Below are 16573 nucleotides of genomic sequence, written 5' to 3' on the forward strand. Positions count from 1 at the left end.
TCTGCTCTGCAGTGAGCTTCCCACGCTTGGTTCAAGCCTCCAACCCTGTCTTCAGCCTTCCCTCTGCCATGGTCCTCCCACTGTAGGTTTGACCTCACCTTCTTTGTGTGCCCCCCAATCCAGGTTTGGCCGCCGCCTCTGTGGTGGGCCTCCATTCTGAGTTTGGAGTCACAGGCTCAGTTCAGCCTCCACTCCGTTGTGGGCCTTCACTCTGGTTTCGGCCTCCGCTGTGGATTTGGCCTCCAAGTTCGTTTTGGTATCCCACTCTTCATTCAACCTTCTCTCTGGGATAAGCCTCCCACTTCGCAGTGGGCCTGCAACGGTCCATCCAGCCTCCACTTCCTTGTGTGCCTCCTGCCCTTGTTTCAGCCTCCACTTTGGAACTGGCCTCCCACCCTCCTTTTGACACCCTTGTGTCATCCTTCAGTGACCGTCTACACCGGATGGCTAGGCCTCCTGCCCTTGTTTCATCCTATGCTCTGCTATGGGCCACATCTCTCACTGATTTGGCCTCCCAACTTTGTATCAGTCTCAAGTGTTCAGCGGGCCTCAACTCTTCCTGTTTTGGGCTCCCACCCCTGTTTTGGCCTCCAATCTGCGATGGGCTCCAAGTCTCATTGATTTGGCTTCGTACATGCCCTTTGGTCTTCCTTCTGCAGTTTGGCTTCCACTCAGCAATCATTCCAGTCTCCTGTCTTTATTTTGGCTTTCCCATTGCAACAGTCCTCAACCCTCTTTTTGGTCTCCCATTCTGCGGTAGGCTTCCCATGCCCAGGTCAGCCTCTGCTCTGTGGTCAGACCCCCGTGCTTGATTTGGCCTCTACTCTGCCATGGGCCTCCCTCACTTGGTTCAGCCTCCCACCTTGTGTTGGGCCTCAGTTCTTGTTTCAGCACCCACGTTTGTGGGTACAAGCTGGCAGCAGGAGCCCGGCACAGGACGGGTGGGCGCACCGGGCTCCAGGGTAGCGGCTGGTGCAGGGGCTGTTGTGCTCAAGAGCAGGCCTGCATACGCTGGCACAGCTCGGGGCTGCTCTTTCCTGCACAGCACTGAAATAAATCTGTATTCATTGCAGACTTCAAAGCTGGAGAAGCAGAGCAGCGTGTCTGAGAGTGACTACGATAACCCCACCGCCCCCCTAGAGCTGGAGGAGACGGGGTAGGTGTTGCGACGCAGAGCTAACGGCACGGTGATGCGAAGTTAATGGCGTGGTGACACGGAGTTGATGGGGAGTTGCGTGAACAGCCAGTTCTGTCCCACAGGGCCGACCTCCGCTTTGTTCCTTTGCAGGTCGGGCAGGAAGGGCCGGCAGAGGAGCGTCATTTGGCAGGGGGAGGGATCCATCCCTGAAGACGCTGACACAGCTCCCAGCTCCAGTTTGCCCAGTACAGAAGATGTGATTCGGAAAACTGAGCAGATCACTAAGAACATTCAGGAGCTGCTGCGAGCAGCGCAAGAGAACAAGCATGACAGGTAAGGAGTGGGTGCTGGAAAAGCTGTGGAGTTTGTGAGAAAACGAAGAAAATTCTTCAGTATTTTGAGAAGTACCGCCACCACCCACCATGTTCACACTGGAGATACTGATTGCACACCTACAAAGCTTGTAGGTCTGTGGTGGTTCCTCGTGTACTGGACCCAGTGAGAGTGGGGACAAGTGATCAGCACAGGCAGTGGGAACACACACTCCCGTCCAAAAAGCTGGTGTTGGCCCCCTTGCGAGTGGATTCTGGCTGCAGCCTGCCACCTACCTGCCTGCCCTGCCCAGAACTGGGACGGGGAGCGCTGGCGAGCAAAGCGCTCGTGAAGTCCTGCTGCAGAATGAATGTTGGGTTAGATATAAATCAAATGTGTTGCAGAGAACTTGGCGTAAGTTTCTCTTGGATCTTCAGACCTCTGTGTCCTTAGGTAGGGACACCCCACAGAAGTGTGACAGTAACACCACGTCTGGTTTCAGGAAAAATTTGCAAAGGCAGGGAGAATTTGGCTTTCTTACTGAAATAGTAGTACCAATAACGTACCAGCAAAAGCTATTTGGAACTATTGGTTTAGATACCAACGTAGCTGGGTAAGCAGGACAGTGTTCATCACCACATCAGATAGCACGCAGCTTCAGCTCCCTCAGGGAACTTCTGGCCCAACCGAACAATTAATTATCAGAATAGCCACGAGCGAGTATAAGTGACACTGCCCGTGACTGATCATCAGGTGGTGCTCCTGCACAGCTATCTTAGAAGACTGTAAATAAGAGTTACGTCCTCCCAGGTATGAACATGTTTTAGGTTTGGAACAGCTTTGGTCTGCAGAAAATCTGAACTTGCAGCCTGGCAGGTCTTCCATTCTGCCTCCCAGCCCAAGTTCTGCACCCATCTTTGCCCGCGAGAAGCAGCTGCTGATTTACGTTAAGCCCTCGCTTCCTGCCTTGCCCAGAGAAGTGCGCAACAATGGGGCCACTTTTGTTCTGTGTGTTGGGTTTTTTTTTTTCCTTCTTGTACTTTTCTATTTTTAGAAGGGACAGCGCGCAGCCTCTCCTTCTCACGCTGAATGGCGAGTTCTAACGTGTTTGTGCTGAGCTCATTGCCCTTGTCGTAACCTTTTCCACTGTGATCCCTTGTTGCTTGTTTCTCACAGAGAAGCAACAGAAAGAGAAGCTTTAAATGAGTTTGGGGTTTATATAGATCACCATTTACAGTATTTGAATTATATATTTTTTTAAATCATTGAAGGAAACAATGCAGCATATCTAGCTTTTGCTCTTAAATTGAATAGATTTTTAAACAACCTGTTATGTTCTTTTTTGTTTGTTCTTCTGTGCCATGTGTGGAGTGGGGTGTTTGCCAAGTGCTTAAACAAGTATAATCTTGCAAAACACTGAACTATGAAGCTGCTGTTCTTTGTTTTCCTATTCCATGGCTTTGTCTCAGTGGGCTGAGAACTGCGCAGCCTGGGACATGCAGGAGATGGAGTAGGCTTGTTCCACCATTCTCTTCCCGCTTCCTTAAAATGGGATACTTAGGGATATAATAATACGTCTTCTTAAGCCAGTGCTGGGAACATTGTAGATAAAAAGCATGTGGTGCATAGATAATTGGAGAGTAATAAAATGATGCAAGAATATGATCTATTGATGAAACACCTTCTTCCTTTTTTTCCTCGCTTTCTTCCGTTCCTTTTCCTGTACTCAACTGGCCAAGTAGACCATTAGAGCGTGTGGGCTTGCCGAAGCTCAGACGTAGCCTCGGCTGCTTCAGCGTGGTGGTTCCCTGGGCTGAGAGAGCCGCCCTGCAGCCTCTGACCATCCCGCAGCCTGGTCCTGCCTCCTGGTACTCTGGCCTCTGTCCCTGCCTCCCAGGCACAGTGTCCTTTCTCTTTCTCTCTGCTGCCTCTTTCCCTCACGCACCGTCTGCACAGGGGTCGTTGAAGGCTATGCATGAAATGCTGCGGATGATAAAGAAATTGCAGATAGCTCATACAGAGTGTTACGAGCCTATGACGCTGCCCATTCAGTCGAAGCTCCCAGTATTGATTTAATGGGGAACAGAATCACAGCCTGGAACTATATAACTCTCTAGTTTGAGAGACTGTCCTGTCTCTGTTCTGTTGATTGTCCATCGAGATAAATTATCACAACTAACAGCACAACATATGGTTGCTGCTTCTGTGCACTGTTGCAAAAGTAACTGAAGTTTCATGGTTCCCAATATGCAATGTTCGCACCTGACAGCGTAGGCCCTCACTGTTTATACAGCTGGCATGTCAAATGAGGTCATTTGTACCTTGAATCAATGAAAAAAAGGGTGTTTATATGGTATCTTCCAACCTGACCAAAATATTGTTTATTAATGCCTAAAATAAAAATGAAATTTAAGTGAGATGTTCTTTAAAACAGAACTTCCCAAGTTCTAACCCAGATGTTAATGCCAGTGACAAATATCAAGATTAGAGGAAAAGGTTACCACAAGTTACTGCTAATGATGGATTCTTCTTTCCAAGCTGTCACTGCTTGAATATCTTCCTGATGCCTTACTGGAACGTGTGTAAACTCAACAAACATGTCAGCTTATTTCATGAGCTTAGAGTGGGTGTTTAGACTATAAAATAAAGCCATTCCTCCAAGACACACTGTACACTTTGCAGCTAAGCTAAGAACATATTATGAAATATGTGTCGTTAATCTCTTTCATTCGAGTTACTCATAGGGCTTTCTGTGCCTTGTTAGTGAAGGGTTTAATCAGCAAACTAGCTTTTTTATGAGGTAAGGTGCTGTTCAGTGTGGCTTGCAGGGAGTAAATTAATTGTTAACTCAATAGCAGAATGGAAATTACAATGAACTTGGAAGATTTTTCTCCACTTTGAGTTTATTTGCAAGAACTCATGTGACTTGAGACATATGGAAACATTCCTTTGTAAAGCAGTTTTCCTGCATTGCCAAAATGACCCCCGTGTGTTGCTTCTTTCTCAGTGCATTTGCAAGTGACCTATTTTTGCACCTTGGTATTGCAAGATGACTGCATAAATAATGACTGGGGGACGTTGGGTTTTTGTTGGGTTGTTTTTTTTTTTTTGCTTGAAAGAGCAGTGATCTACCGTAATGTACAGATGCTGAATATTTTTCTTGAGTGCTGTTGCTTTGTGATTTTGAGATTCTCTTGTTTAAGATTGAATCACGTTGACTAACTTTGAGTCTTTGAAACATAAATCAAGTCTTTTGAAATTAGACTTTTGACAGACCACACTAACACAGCACTTCACAGCAGCTTATGGTAAATAGTTTTAAGATCTGTTTTGAACAGACCAATTTTAATTTGGTAAATAAGGCAGAAGTGAAATCTATGAAGACTCATGGAATCTGCCCTTGTTTTATTAGCTAATAACAGAATTACTGAATAATTAGCCTAAAATTCACACATTGTGAAAGTAGTTGTTAGCCTGGAAATGTGTGTATCTGTAAGCTGCTGTATGAGAATTGTGCGTTGTCTGTTTACTGTGTATAAATTAATCTGAGAAGGCATCTTGGTGTTCTTAAGTTACCTTCGTGTGGTGTTTTACCTTTAGTTAAACTTTACCAAAAGAGCAGGGTCTGAATTCTGTACTGGCGGTTTGGCATACCCCGTTCTCAGGTGTCTAACCTTCCCGTTTGTGAAATGAAAAAGGGGAAATCTGTGCATAGTGCTTCATTCCTGGCTTCAGCTGATAATGGACTGATACAGGGATGGAAATAAATCTCCTTGGAATCAAGGCATGTCCTCAGCATCTGTCTCTGTGACAAACTAAAGCTTCCAGCCCGGCTGCTGAGCCAGAGAGGCACGTGGTTGGTAGAGAGATCGCTTGGCGTTGAGCTGAGAACCGATGGGTTAAAAGCCTACAGAGGTCAGGCTTTAGGTCTTGCTGTGTTTTAAATACAATTTTTTGGGTTTACTGTATTTTGGTAACTTAGCTACAAGGTGGGTGTGGGGTTTTTTGTTTGTTTTTTTTTGAAAGGCCTCTACTTTGTAACTTACACATGGAAAAGAAGTGCAGAAAAATTACATTGCTGTAAAGGTGTAGACAAGACAGTCCTATAAATATCAACACTTGACTCTTAAATTATTTTGAAGAATTTGGATGGCCAAAATTAAACTCTGAAACATAAAATCAATTGAAACACCTTTGGTGGTTTTCCTGGTTTGTTTTTTTAAACTTTTCTTCAGAGATTACTCATTATTTTTAGCTGCTTAGATCCTTAGCAATTTTTGAACTTTTAGTAGACTGGTTTTACAGTCTCTTGGCTTATGCAGAAAGAGCTCTTTCAAAACAAATGGATAGAGATTTCCCTAAAATGGCAGCAAGTTAAACTTCCTTAGATCCCACATACAAAAGTGTTTTTTTAATCTGCTTGTGATAGTCAACACTGCACTGAGGAAAAAAAAAGTTGTTTTTTTTCCAAAGCATGTCTGTGTCACCAGATTTTGTTTAAGTATTTTCAAACTGCAGAATCTTACTTTATTTTCTGCCTGACTTACATGAACCAGTTTGTTTGGGCATGCTCTCCTACACATAACAATAATATGTCGTTCTGTTTGGTGTACGCACAAGCTGAGCAATTTTCTGTACAATTTGGGGACAATTTCTAATACTTGAATAGTTGGGCGGGGGGGAGGTTAGGAAATGCAAGCGTATGAATTAATGTGCAGTTAATATTCATAGACACATTTCCATAATTGCATACAAATTGAGACTTTTTCTGACAGTGTTTGGTATAATAGGCGTGGACAGTTATTCCTTCAAACCAGCTTTGTTCAAAGAATAATGAAAACTTAAGAAATAATTTTGTACTGTTGGTTAAGTTCTTGCTTTTTCTGAAATTGCACAGTTATATACAAACTTGTGCTGCAGTGTGCTGGGGAATGCTGAGGAGGCAGTAGGAGTCACCATACTGTGTGTTGCACTGGCTTCTTTCATTGCTTTCAGTGCAGCCTACAAAGATACTTTTAGAATATATATGTGATTTTTGTTACTCAGTTTTTAGAATAATAGCCACTGACTAGTGAAATTGAAGAGGAAAGGGAGTCTTTATGTAATGAATAATAGATTACATCTTTTTGCAGCTATATACCATGCTCCGAGAGAATACATGTGGCAGTAACGGAAATGGCAGCTTTGTTCCCAAAAGTAAGTACCTTCCAGCATTGAAATGTTTTTGGCCTCATTCCTCATTAGTAGATTTCCCTTCAGTACATGAAAACCAAAAGCCAAAGGTAGGGAGAAATGACTAGGTGTTTTTGTCAAATCTTGCAGCTTTGTATTTATTAGCATGCTGATTGGGAAGGGCTAATTTGTGAATCCAGGCCTTTAATTTTACTCTTGAACTTAAAACTTTAAGAATTGCATGCAGTTCCTCTAAAACTGGAGGCTACTTGTATCTAGCTTGAGGAGTCGTGGTTATACGGGAATTTTGCTAGACTCACCCCCAAGTTGCCATTTGAGTGCCGTTGCCTGGATTTCTTACTTGCAGGTATATTTAGACCGGTTATCCATATACCAAAGTCATTTGTTTCTTCACAGCAGATTTAGGGAGTGAAGTCTCCATGATGAAGATTTTGTAAAGTCTTACCTCTCTAAAACTGCCAGGAGAACCTAATGCTGTTGTGCCTACCTGACCTGCTCGTCTTGTACACGCTGTACCTTGATGTCAGCCAGGACGCGGGCTGGGTAGCAGAAAAAGTGTATGAGTAACTTCCTAAATGGGAGGATGAAGCAGTATTCCCTGCATTCTGCCTGGCAGCAGTTTGAAATCTCCCTGAGATGAGAGAGGAGAAATTCCAGGAACTTGTTTCTACCCCACCTCTTGTGCAGAAAGCAGGGCCCTGGCAGCAGATGGCCTGTACTAAACAGTACTTGTGAACCACTACCAGCTAATTAAAAGTGATCCTGAAACGGTTTTGTTGTTCTTAGTTCAACTTCTTCTTTCCCTTCCCAGAAACCCAGATCTGAACTGGTAAGGACTTCTTTGCGTCTGCTGACATCTAGTGCCTACAGACTCCAGTCAGAGTGCAAAAAAACCCTTCCCGTGGAGACGTGCCCTACGACAGACATCCAGCTGGTCACGCAGCAAGTTATCCAGTGCGCCTACGACATCGCCAAGGCTGCTAAACAGCTGGTTACCATCACAACCAAAGAGAACAACAACTGAGTCACACTTGGCTTTTTAGGCTTGTTTTTTAAAGGTTGGATTTCAAATATAGGTGTGGAACTATTCAAATTTTTATGAGAAAAACTAAAGGGGCAAGAAACTTTTTTTTTAAAACTCAGTATTATTTTTGCATGTTTTCTAACAATTTTATGATTAATTTAACCCACTGCCTTATTTTGTGCCTGTGTTGCCAGTTTAGTTACAGATAATAGCATGTTGCAAATAGCTGTTGAGCCAATATCACGTACCAGCGTTATATCAAGCTCTTGCTAGATGTTTCCTTGGGGCCACGTTCTGCTTTCAGATACTGCTTGCAAACCTCCCGCTGACATCAGCTGCTCCTATCGGAGGGCAGAATCTGGCCTCTGCTCCGTCCATCCCGGAGCCGTGTGTGCCGTGATGTCGCTGACTGAGAAACCTGCAGCGACACAGGGCTCTGACGGCTCCAGGACCATAACTGCCACCCAGCAGGAAGAAGGCTGTAGTCCTGATAACGGAGTACAAGCCGAATATTATCTGTTCCCATATTGACTGTTGTGCAATAATATGTTTTTAGTCTGCTAAAACAATAGTAGTTGTGGGCATCCGAGCTTATTACATGTAACTATACAAGGTCTTTGTCACTTTATCTGTTTTGGAAGGAATTTGAAATGTAATAGTTATTTCTTTTAGTTGTCACTATGCCATTAATATATATGTTTGATGTTATTTTAGGGCATTAGTGGTTAAAATATTATCCTTTGTTTCCGATTTAATAATTCATTCTTAAGTTTTCTACAGAATTTTACTGTCATCTCCAAGGCACTATCTTGTTTGCAGCAGCATTGCTCAGTAACTCGATGCAATTTCACTAAAGATTTCTGTGGTAATTAAAAAAAACCAAAAAACCACAAAACAAAAAAAGGAAGTTAGAAGAGTGCCAGTGCAAAAGCAGCTGTGTCTGCCATAGCATATAACCTCTGTACCTCAACATACCCAAATGTGAAAAGATTGCTTACTTCTAGTTTTATGCAAATCTTTCAAAATTTTACAAGCTACGTGTGGAGTAACCCATGCTAGGCTGCCTGTCAGAAAGGTAGGTGGGTGACAAATGTCAGTGTGTGTTTCAGGTTTTGCCATTCACAGCAGTTCACAAAACTTCCAAAACTGTGTCCCGTGATTTCAAAAACTAGAGTGTTTTGGGAGTCTAAATTCCATGGGGGGGAATCACCACTTTTTGCCTCTGCGTGTGTCCCTTTTGGAAGCGTGTTGTCATTTCCAAGGAGCCGGCCCTGGCAGTTCAGCTGATGTGAACATTTGGACGGTTTTCACAGAACCGGCGCTCTGCTGTTCCACAAACAGGTCTGCAGCGTGCCGCCTGCCAAAACCACCCACCCTTCAAGGCTTTCTGGTGAAAAACGGCCATGTTTAGGAGCACGAGCGAACTACAGTTCAGTGGTTGGTTCCTGTTCAAATCATAGTGTGTCTGTATGTATAAATAAGCACTAAGTGCCAGAACACTGTCGATTCTTGTGTGTTGCAATTACCTCCCTTTTTAAAGTAGTGCAAGTTTGAGGGAAGGAAGGGAGAGAGTAGAGGACAATCCTGTAATGTTCATCATAGTGGGGTTTTTATTTCTTTTCTGCACTTCTGAATTCCAGAACTGTCTCTAAACTAATGGGAACGTAGACAGGCTGGGATTAGAACTGCGAAAGATATTTCTAAAACCTACTTCAGAATTATGCTACTGGCAATTAAATACATTGATAATCTTCTAGGAACTTTTTCTTAAATTGGCATCCTTGAAAGGCAGCGGACGGTATTTTTTAATCTCAGGACACCGTTGTATGCTTTCTGTAACGTATCTTGCTCGGTTCCCAAAGCAGGGTAATACTGAGTTACGCTGTAATTTACCAGTTGTTTAAACTTGCCTCTGTACCAAACCAAAGGGGCCCGTAGATAACTGCAAGCCCTCATTCCAGCTATGCTAGCTCCGGATTTTCTAAAATAAACTATTTACCTTGGTTTAGCTATAAGAACATGGCCAACCCGTAATTGATTTCCCATCCTGTCACTTAAACAATATTTCTGGTCCCTTCCCCCAGTTGGGAACACGTTTGTTGTAGGTTGGTTACGGTCACACTGCGTCATCGCTCCAGAACTGTGGTGACAGTCATGCAAGACGGGCACTTCTCCGACACGTGCTGCCGTGCTCCCTCAGCTCTTCCCGCAGACAGGCGAAGCGGTTCAGAGCCAACAGTGGAACTAAAGGGTAGTAAGTCAATTAGCCCTCCTTGTACAGCACTGCGGGTCGGGGGAGTTAGAATACCTGAAATAACAAAGGTGGTTTGTTCTTTTATGACTAGATCTCCTCTTTTTCCCCTGTAAACAAACTTGCTCTTTCTTTACAAAATGCTGCATAGGAAAGTAAACAATTTTTTTGCCTTTTTCCAAACCTTGTATTTATCAGTGTCATTCTGTCTGTACAATATTTTGACTTAATCTTTTGTTTACAGTATTACTATAAAATGCTAAAACCCTTTCAGTGTGTGAAATTTGGGGTTATTTGCTGGTTCTGTACAGAAAAGATCTTGGAAAAGGTTTCTCCAGTTGAGTAAAGCCTGCGGTGTTGATGGGGCACCCATCTTTGGATGTGCTCCTCGCGCTCTGTGCAGTCTGACACTTCAACAGCAAACGCAGCACAGGGTCATTTACAGTTCCTGGTCCACGGCTAAATATTTCCAGAAATCTCACTTCTACAGTGTTGAGTCTCAGCACCATTGTAGGCTACTCCAAAGCCCCTGTTATTTCAGCAGTTCCTTGATTCTTCAAACTTTTCTTTCTGTAGTCTGCAGCTGCATGCAGTGCTCGTTCCTCAGGTGCAAAGGACGAGGATCCTCAGGTCCATGCTGCTTTTGGGGAACTGTAGAGCTACAGGGTCAAAACAAGGATGGTAACTGCTTCATGGGCTCCAGAATTAACCTTCCGCGCCCACGCTATACATTGTGCAAAGGTACTGTGGAGAGTGCAGAACATCTGCCAAGAAAGGCAGCGGTAATGTTTAAGAGTTGGTACTCTAAGGCAGGAGCACCTCCCTCCACCTTTCTCTGGCTGCTGTCTCAGAGGTGAGTGACTGCACAGCACCTCAGAGTTCACAGTATGAAACTCTAAGCTGCTGGGCAGGTGGTTTAGGCAGGGTTACTCAAATTCAGCTTTGTGTTTAGAGCTGGGCAAAGCATGACAGAAGACAGAAAGGCATTGAGCAGCTAAGAATAATTAGAATTTGAGGCAGTAGCAATAAGTTTGCCTCAAATTATTTTAAAATTGGGACCTAAGGTATCAGTATCATCAAGAGAAAAGCAATTTATAAGAGAACTATGGTGGACCTCTGTTAGAATAGCACCAGGGGAAGGAATGGGCCCTGGCGCTGCGTGGCAACTACGGTGGAGATCAGAAACAACAATTCTTGCGTGATGCCATTGCCCTCCCCGCCGGGCTCGCACATCAGGGCCACCTGTAACTGCGGCCACCTACCCTGCTGCGATAGCCCTGCTCAGCCATGCGTCTGGCCTCCTGCCGCACCAGCTCCTCGCAGCGCTGCCGGGCTGATCGCGCCTCTTCCTCCTCCTCCCTCTGGCGCTGCTGCTCCTCCTGGTCTCGCAAGCGCAAGCGGCGTTCTGTCAGCTGGGCACGGAGAAGACCGGGCTGTTAGAGTGAGATCGGGCGCAACTGGGCGTGTACCTGAGAAGCAGAGTGTACCTGCGCTTCCAGCTCCTGCCTCTGGGCTGCCTTCAGTTCCTCCTCCTGCTCCTTCTCTCGCCTAGTCAGTTCTTTTGCCTCTTCAAGGTCTTTAATCAGCTGCTCTCGATACTTTATAGACTCTTCTTGGGCCCGCCTGTTCAACTCCATCTTCTCTTGGATCTGGCGCTGCCTGCCTGCCAGGACCTTTGTGAAGCGAGAGGATGAAGGGAGAAGGTAAGTCAAGAAAGGGACCAGGCTTAGAAGCAGAACTGGGGAAATCTCAGTGCAGACGGTTAAACAGCTCTCAGAAAACATATCTGACAAGCAGAAAACCTCTGCCCTGGGTGCTGTAACCCTCTGGAAGGTGGAGGGGTAACAGCTGGCTGCTTTAAACCAAGAGGTCGTCACCTCATTCATCAGGCGATCTCTGGCCTTCTTCTCCCTTTCCCATTCTTCTTCCCTCTTCTCCCACATTTTTTTAGCTTCTTCTCTAAAGGAGAGAGGAAGAATTATCTCTAAGGTTACTACTTATAGTTAAAAACAAGTATATACTCTGTGGGCATAGATGAGCTACCCTGTGCTTCAGAGGAACACGCAGGTTTCTCTTCACACCCCCTCTGCCGCTCCGATCTCCCTCGGCAACAAAACTTTTAACCAAAACTTGACTGATGGAGCGTGCACTGTCCTGTCAGCAGTGAAGGTGCTCTCTGAGCTAGGGAGAGCACATGTGGAACCTGAGGCAGCTTTTATCTACAAGCTCTGAGCTACTGAAGGAGACAGTTTGCAGGTTTTGGGGTCACTTGGACTAAACCCCTCCACAGCAGTAGAGAAGAATCATTGAGAGTTGGTTACAAAGTACTTACAACTAAAAGGTAATTCTTGCTGTCTCTGTGTTACTACCTTTTTTTGTTATTAAAGCTGTTGCATTAGAGCTAACGTAACAGAAATGATGGACTAGGCTTTGGGCTGAAGCAACTGAAAAACAGCCTCAGGTTTTGATTCTGTCCTGGCAGGCTGACCGCTGAGCACGGTGCTTGGCACTCAGGACGAAGGGGCAGAGCTCACTTCTACGGCAGAGCCAACCAGGCACCAGTTTCTAATGTCTGCTTTCAAAGCCTAGTTAACGAACAGGAATTCCAACCAGGCAGGAACATTCAGCACATAGGGTCTCTTTCGATGACGTTCAGAGCCGGGTAGACTCACCTAAAAATAGTCTGCAGCTCCGCCTCCCTCTCCTTTTCTAACTGGAGCTGTTCCTCAATGACATGTTTCATCCAGGCAACATCTGCAACAGCTCGTTCTCGTCGCGCAGACTGGCGGCGCTGATCCTCATCTTCTTTCTCCAGGAGGGCTAGTAAGATTTGCCTGTCCGTCTCCTTGAGAAAAGCCACAAGATTAGTAACAACTATCCAACAGGTTTCCAGCCTGTGTGCAGGGCTACTCGCTACAATTATTGGTGACAGTGTCAGGGGTGTGCTCAGCAAGACGCTCGGTCTGCCACCTTCTCCATCATCTTTTTGCTCCAGCCCCGTTCACAACCTGAAAGGGGCTCCCTAGCTACTTAGCTGTAGGCATCAGAGGCAGATGCATAAATGAACCACACAGAACAAGTTTCTTCAGCACACAGTATCTAGAAGGTATAAATCGAGGGGTACTTTCTCTTACCAGCTCCTCTTGTATCTGCTGGGCTCGTCTCTTTAACTGGGCATTACACTGATGCCTCAAAAAGCGACTGAAGGACAAAAAAAAGAAAACATTCAAACTGACTCTAAAGCCTGACGTTGTTACATGCCAGCGTTCAAGAAGGTCCATCTGTGACAATGGAACTCACAGGCAACAGAGGGACCTGCGACCGCTAACATGAACAAAAAGTCACAGCACCGATGTGTTTGCTCACTGGCTGTTCTGGGCGCTTCCACCGAAAAAACCCAAATATTTACAACCCACTGCTGCCATCTGAAATATCTCCTCGTGCCACACGTACTATCGCGGACATAGGAACAGAGTCTATCCCAGCCCTGCTGAAACAAGCTACGCTTGATCTCATACCCAAGCTCTCTCTTCTTCTGGTGCTCTTCCATTTGTTTCCTTTCTTCTTCCAAGTTCTCCAGCTCCCACTGCTGCTTCAATAAATTCTCTTGTTCTTTTTTCAGTTTTTTTGCCTAAAAGGAAACAACCACCACAAAAGAGTACGTCGGAGAGCTAGGACACCCCAGAGAGAGCCTTTGTACCAGAGCTTGTACCCCATTCTGCTCCTCTGCAAGCAGTCAAAATCCTCATTGCAGTAAATATTCCACAGGAATTTAATTCGTGTGTCAGTGGCTCACAGCACGAGACACCGTGAGGAGCTCCAGCTGACAAAGCCTTTGACCTGAACCTGTCACACTTAGAAGTTTCTACAAATCTTCTTCTTGCCTGATGCAGCACGAAAGGGTGCTCGCATTTCAAGAGGAGCAAACGAAAGCTACCAGAATTCAGTTAATATGCCGAGAGGTCTACGTTACTAACAGAAATCGTGTCCCAACTAACTTGGTTCCAGATTTAATCTAGCGGAAACCTGCAGGGAAGAGGTCAGGTCAGTGTTGCTGTATTCCAAGTGAAACAATTAATTTCCTCCTCAAATGAGGAGAAACTAAAGATTACCTCTGTCTCCTGTAATTTTAGTTCTTCTATTTGTTGAAGCAACGTCTCCGCTTGCTTCTTCTCTTCCAGCTGACGCTTCTCTTCCTCTTGTCTCATTCTTTCCAGCGCTTCCCTTCGTGCAACTTCATATTCGTTTTCATAACGTTTTTTCTCTTCAAGTTCAGCTGCTTCTTGCTTTCCAAGCCAAAAGAAAACATGGCATTTAAGGTTAAGCTAACGCAAAGAAACAGCCTCTGGCTCAGGAAATCCACAAACCAAACTCCTGCAAGCTGACATGCATTGGGAAAATATGGAACAAAATACGCTAGGAAGGGACACAAGGACCAAGCAAAACTCTCTGCTGACCACTGCCTGAAAAAGGTTTCAGTCCCTACACGTCCTTCGCAGGACCCTGCACAGGTCTGATGCTAACTAAGCACAAGTGGTCTCACAAATACACTCAGAATTTTCTATTACAACCTAGATTATTGTTTTAGTTAAGTCTGAAATCTGTATTTGAAGGCCTTTATTATTCTTTCACATCAAAATCACTGTATTCCCACATCTAGTGTGTGCGTATTCAAATACTGAGCTCTCTGCGCTGCAGTTTGCTGTTAGGCGAGCATGGGATTTTCTAGGAGAGGGACAGTATGTACTTGTTGGACAGGAATGACGGCTCTTTGTTAAAAGCATCCCTCCTGTTAGCAGCTCCTGTCCTTCTGCAGACACCAGAACTCCCCATCGCTATGGGAATGAGCACGGTGACCTCAGTCATTATTTCTTTCAGGGCTGGTGTGAGGAAAAACAAACAAAGAGCCAAGTCCTATTCCCTCCACATCCGAGCTGCGCCCGTACAGGAAGGCAAGCTGCCTGCCAGCTGGGTCCAAAGGCACACGGTGTCACACCTGCCCCTGCTCACGTGTTTCAGGAGTCTGCCCTAGCGTACCTTGGTTTTTTGCATTAGCTGATCACCCCAAGCCTCCAGCACGTGCTTCCTGTGCAGCTCCGACTCCACCTGTAAACACCAAGAGATGTGCCAGAGGCTCTCCTCTTCCCAGGATCTGCCGGACTCTCTGGAGCAGCACCTGGCCCAGCAGGATCTGCCTCTGCAGAGGTGGGCTCCTTCGGTGTCAATGTCACGTGCCAGTTCTGGGAAACGCTACGGTGACACTGAAACCAGAGCTGTGGCGGCCAGAGCAGCAGGTTGGTGGAATAAAGAATAAGGAAGCGCCACAGACACGGCAGGTACAGTTTTAAAAAGCACCTGAGATATTTACATCACGAGCACTGAAACCGTGCTCTCAGTGCCAGAACAGATTTCTGACTGTTTTTGAAAAATACCAGCTTTGAGAGGACCTCTTACGCTGCGAAGCCATTTTCTTTTTTGCCTTTTGCTTATCAGAACTCAGGACAACTGCTGTAATTAAAGATGCACGGCAACATAGATACATGGTGACTTTTGAGTTAAAAACTGGTTTGATAAATGCAAGGCGTCGGGGACTAAAAAGAAAGTAACTTCACCTCCCGGAGCTCAGTGTTGTTCTTCTTCCAGTGCTCGTACAGCAGCTGCTCAGCAACCTGGAACCACCAGAGTTGGATTAAGTCCGAACACAGAAGAACTCGGGATACCAACCACCCCCCCCAGGACTAAGCACGACAAGTGCTCAAATCGGCCGAGGTGAGGACCGGACCCCGGGCTGCGAGGCCTCTCCCGGGGCCGCGGGAGGCCCCGCCGCTCCCCTCACCTTCCTCCTCCGCTCCTCCCGGCCGGCTCGCAGCTCCTCGCTCCGCTGCCGCATCCCCACGGCCTCCGGCCCGCGGCCCCGCCGCAGCTCCCGCAGCTCCGCCGCCAGCGCCTCCCGCTCCTCGCCCAGCAGCCGCCGCAGCCGCGTCCGCCGCTGCTCCAGCCGCGCCGCCGCCTCCTCCGCCTCCCGCCGCACCGCCGCCGGGCTGCGACACACCCGGGCGTGTCAGGGGAAGCGCCCGCCGGCCTGGCCTCGCCTCGCCTCCCCTCCCGGGGCCCGGCCCGGTCTCCCCGCCCGGTCCCCCCGGGGCCCGGCCCCGTACCTGGGCGGTGGGGCCCGCGGCACACTCCACCGCGCCTGCCTGGAGCAGCAAATGGCGGCCCGGGCGAAGGAGCGGCTGGCCCGCTCCCACTGCTGCCGGTTGCGCGCCTCCAGCTCCCGCCGCCGCTCCGCGGCCCAGCGCTCCGGGGCCCGGCCCCGCGCCGCCCACCACAGCGCCATCACCCGCCGCCCGGCACCGCCGCCCGGCGCCATGGCAACGCTTCCGGCCGCTACGGGCGCCGCCGAGGGACACGGCGGGAACGGGGAGGGGACGGGAGGGGAGGCGAGGCTTCTGCCGTTCCCCCGGCGGCACCCCCGCGGAGAAGCGGTTCGCTGAGCCGGGTGGCGGGGGCGGTTCGAGAGGGCGGCCGGGCCGGTGCCATCGCGGGCGCTTGTTGTGCCGTACAAACCCGGCAGCGGGTTAAAGCTGCCAGCAGCAGCTCAAGTTATTTATCGCGCTGTAAATATTTCAGGTGGGTGAAAGGTTTCCGTTTCTGC

The 16573-nt window shown here is 47.1% G+C and overlaps 2 protein-coding genes across 8 annotated transcripts in view; one reads left to right on the forward strand and one right to left on the reverse strand.

Moving 5' to 3' along the window:
• The window catches only part of GIT2 (GIT ArfGAP 2), a 33278-nt gene extending 23087 nt beyond the window's left edge, over window positions 1-10191 (forward strand). For 6 of the 7 annotated variants that reach the window (XM_075769648.1, XM_075769647.1, XM_075769646.1 and 3 more), the window contains 4 exons: window positions 1074-1156; window positions 1289-1471; window positions 6583-6646; window positions 7455-10191. In XM_075769648.1, the coding sequence (XP_075625763.1) occupies window positions 1074-1156; window positions 1289-1471; window positions 6583-6646; window positions 7455-7667 (543 nt within the window). In that variant the 3' untranslated portion in view covers window positions 7668-10191. Of the gene's footprint in view, window positions 1-1073; window positions 1157-1288; window positions 1472-3192; window positions 3319-6582; window positions 6647-7454 lie in introns of all 7 variants that reach the window. The other variant, XM_075769649.1, reaches the window with a different exon arrangement.
• On the reverse strand, window positions 9275-16328 carry TCHP (trichoplein keratin filament binding). Its single transcript, XM_075769652.1, has 12 exons — window positions 16077-16328; window positions 15755-15959; window positions 15531-15587; window positions 14956-15024; window positions 14031-14204; window positions 13437-13549; window positions 13053-13119; window positions 12591-12763; window positions 11796-11877; window positions 11406-11591; window positions 11181-11330; window positions 9275-10577 (listed from the first exon to the last, which is right to left on the reverse strand). The coding sequence occupies exons 1-12, from the start codon at window positions 16286-16288 to the stop codon at window positions 10545-10547; spliced, it is 1521 nt and encodes a 506-aa protein (XP_075625767.1). The 5' UTR covers window positions 16289-16328; the 3' UTR covers window positions 9275-10544.
• Window positions 16329-16573: the final 245 nt, after the last annotated feature.

Source organism: Balearica regulorum, chromosome 17 (assembly GCF_011004875.1).
Source record: "Balearica regulorum gibbericeps isolate bBalReg1 chromosome 17, bBalReg1.pri, whole genome shotgun sequence".
Taxonomy (NCBI): Eukaryota; Metazoa; Chordata; class Aves; order Gruiformes; family Gruidae; genus Balearica; species Balearica regulorum.

Excerpts from the sequence above, each read along its gene's own strand:
- TCHP (XM_075769652.1), bottom strand. The coding sequence starts at position 16,288 with ATGGCGCCGGGCGGCGGTGCCGGGCGGCGGGTGATGGCGCTGTGGTGG. Across the intron at positions 15,588-15,754 it reads GGGAGGAGCGGAGGAGGAAG|GTTGCTGAGCAGCTGCTGTA; the intron begins GTGAGGGGAGCG and ends TGGTGGTTCCAG. Across the intron at positions 13,120-13,436 it reads CAGAAGAAGAGAGAGCTTGG|TCGCTTTTTGAGGCATCAGT; the intron begins GTATGAGATCAA and ends TTTGTCCTTCAG.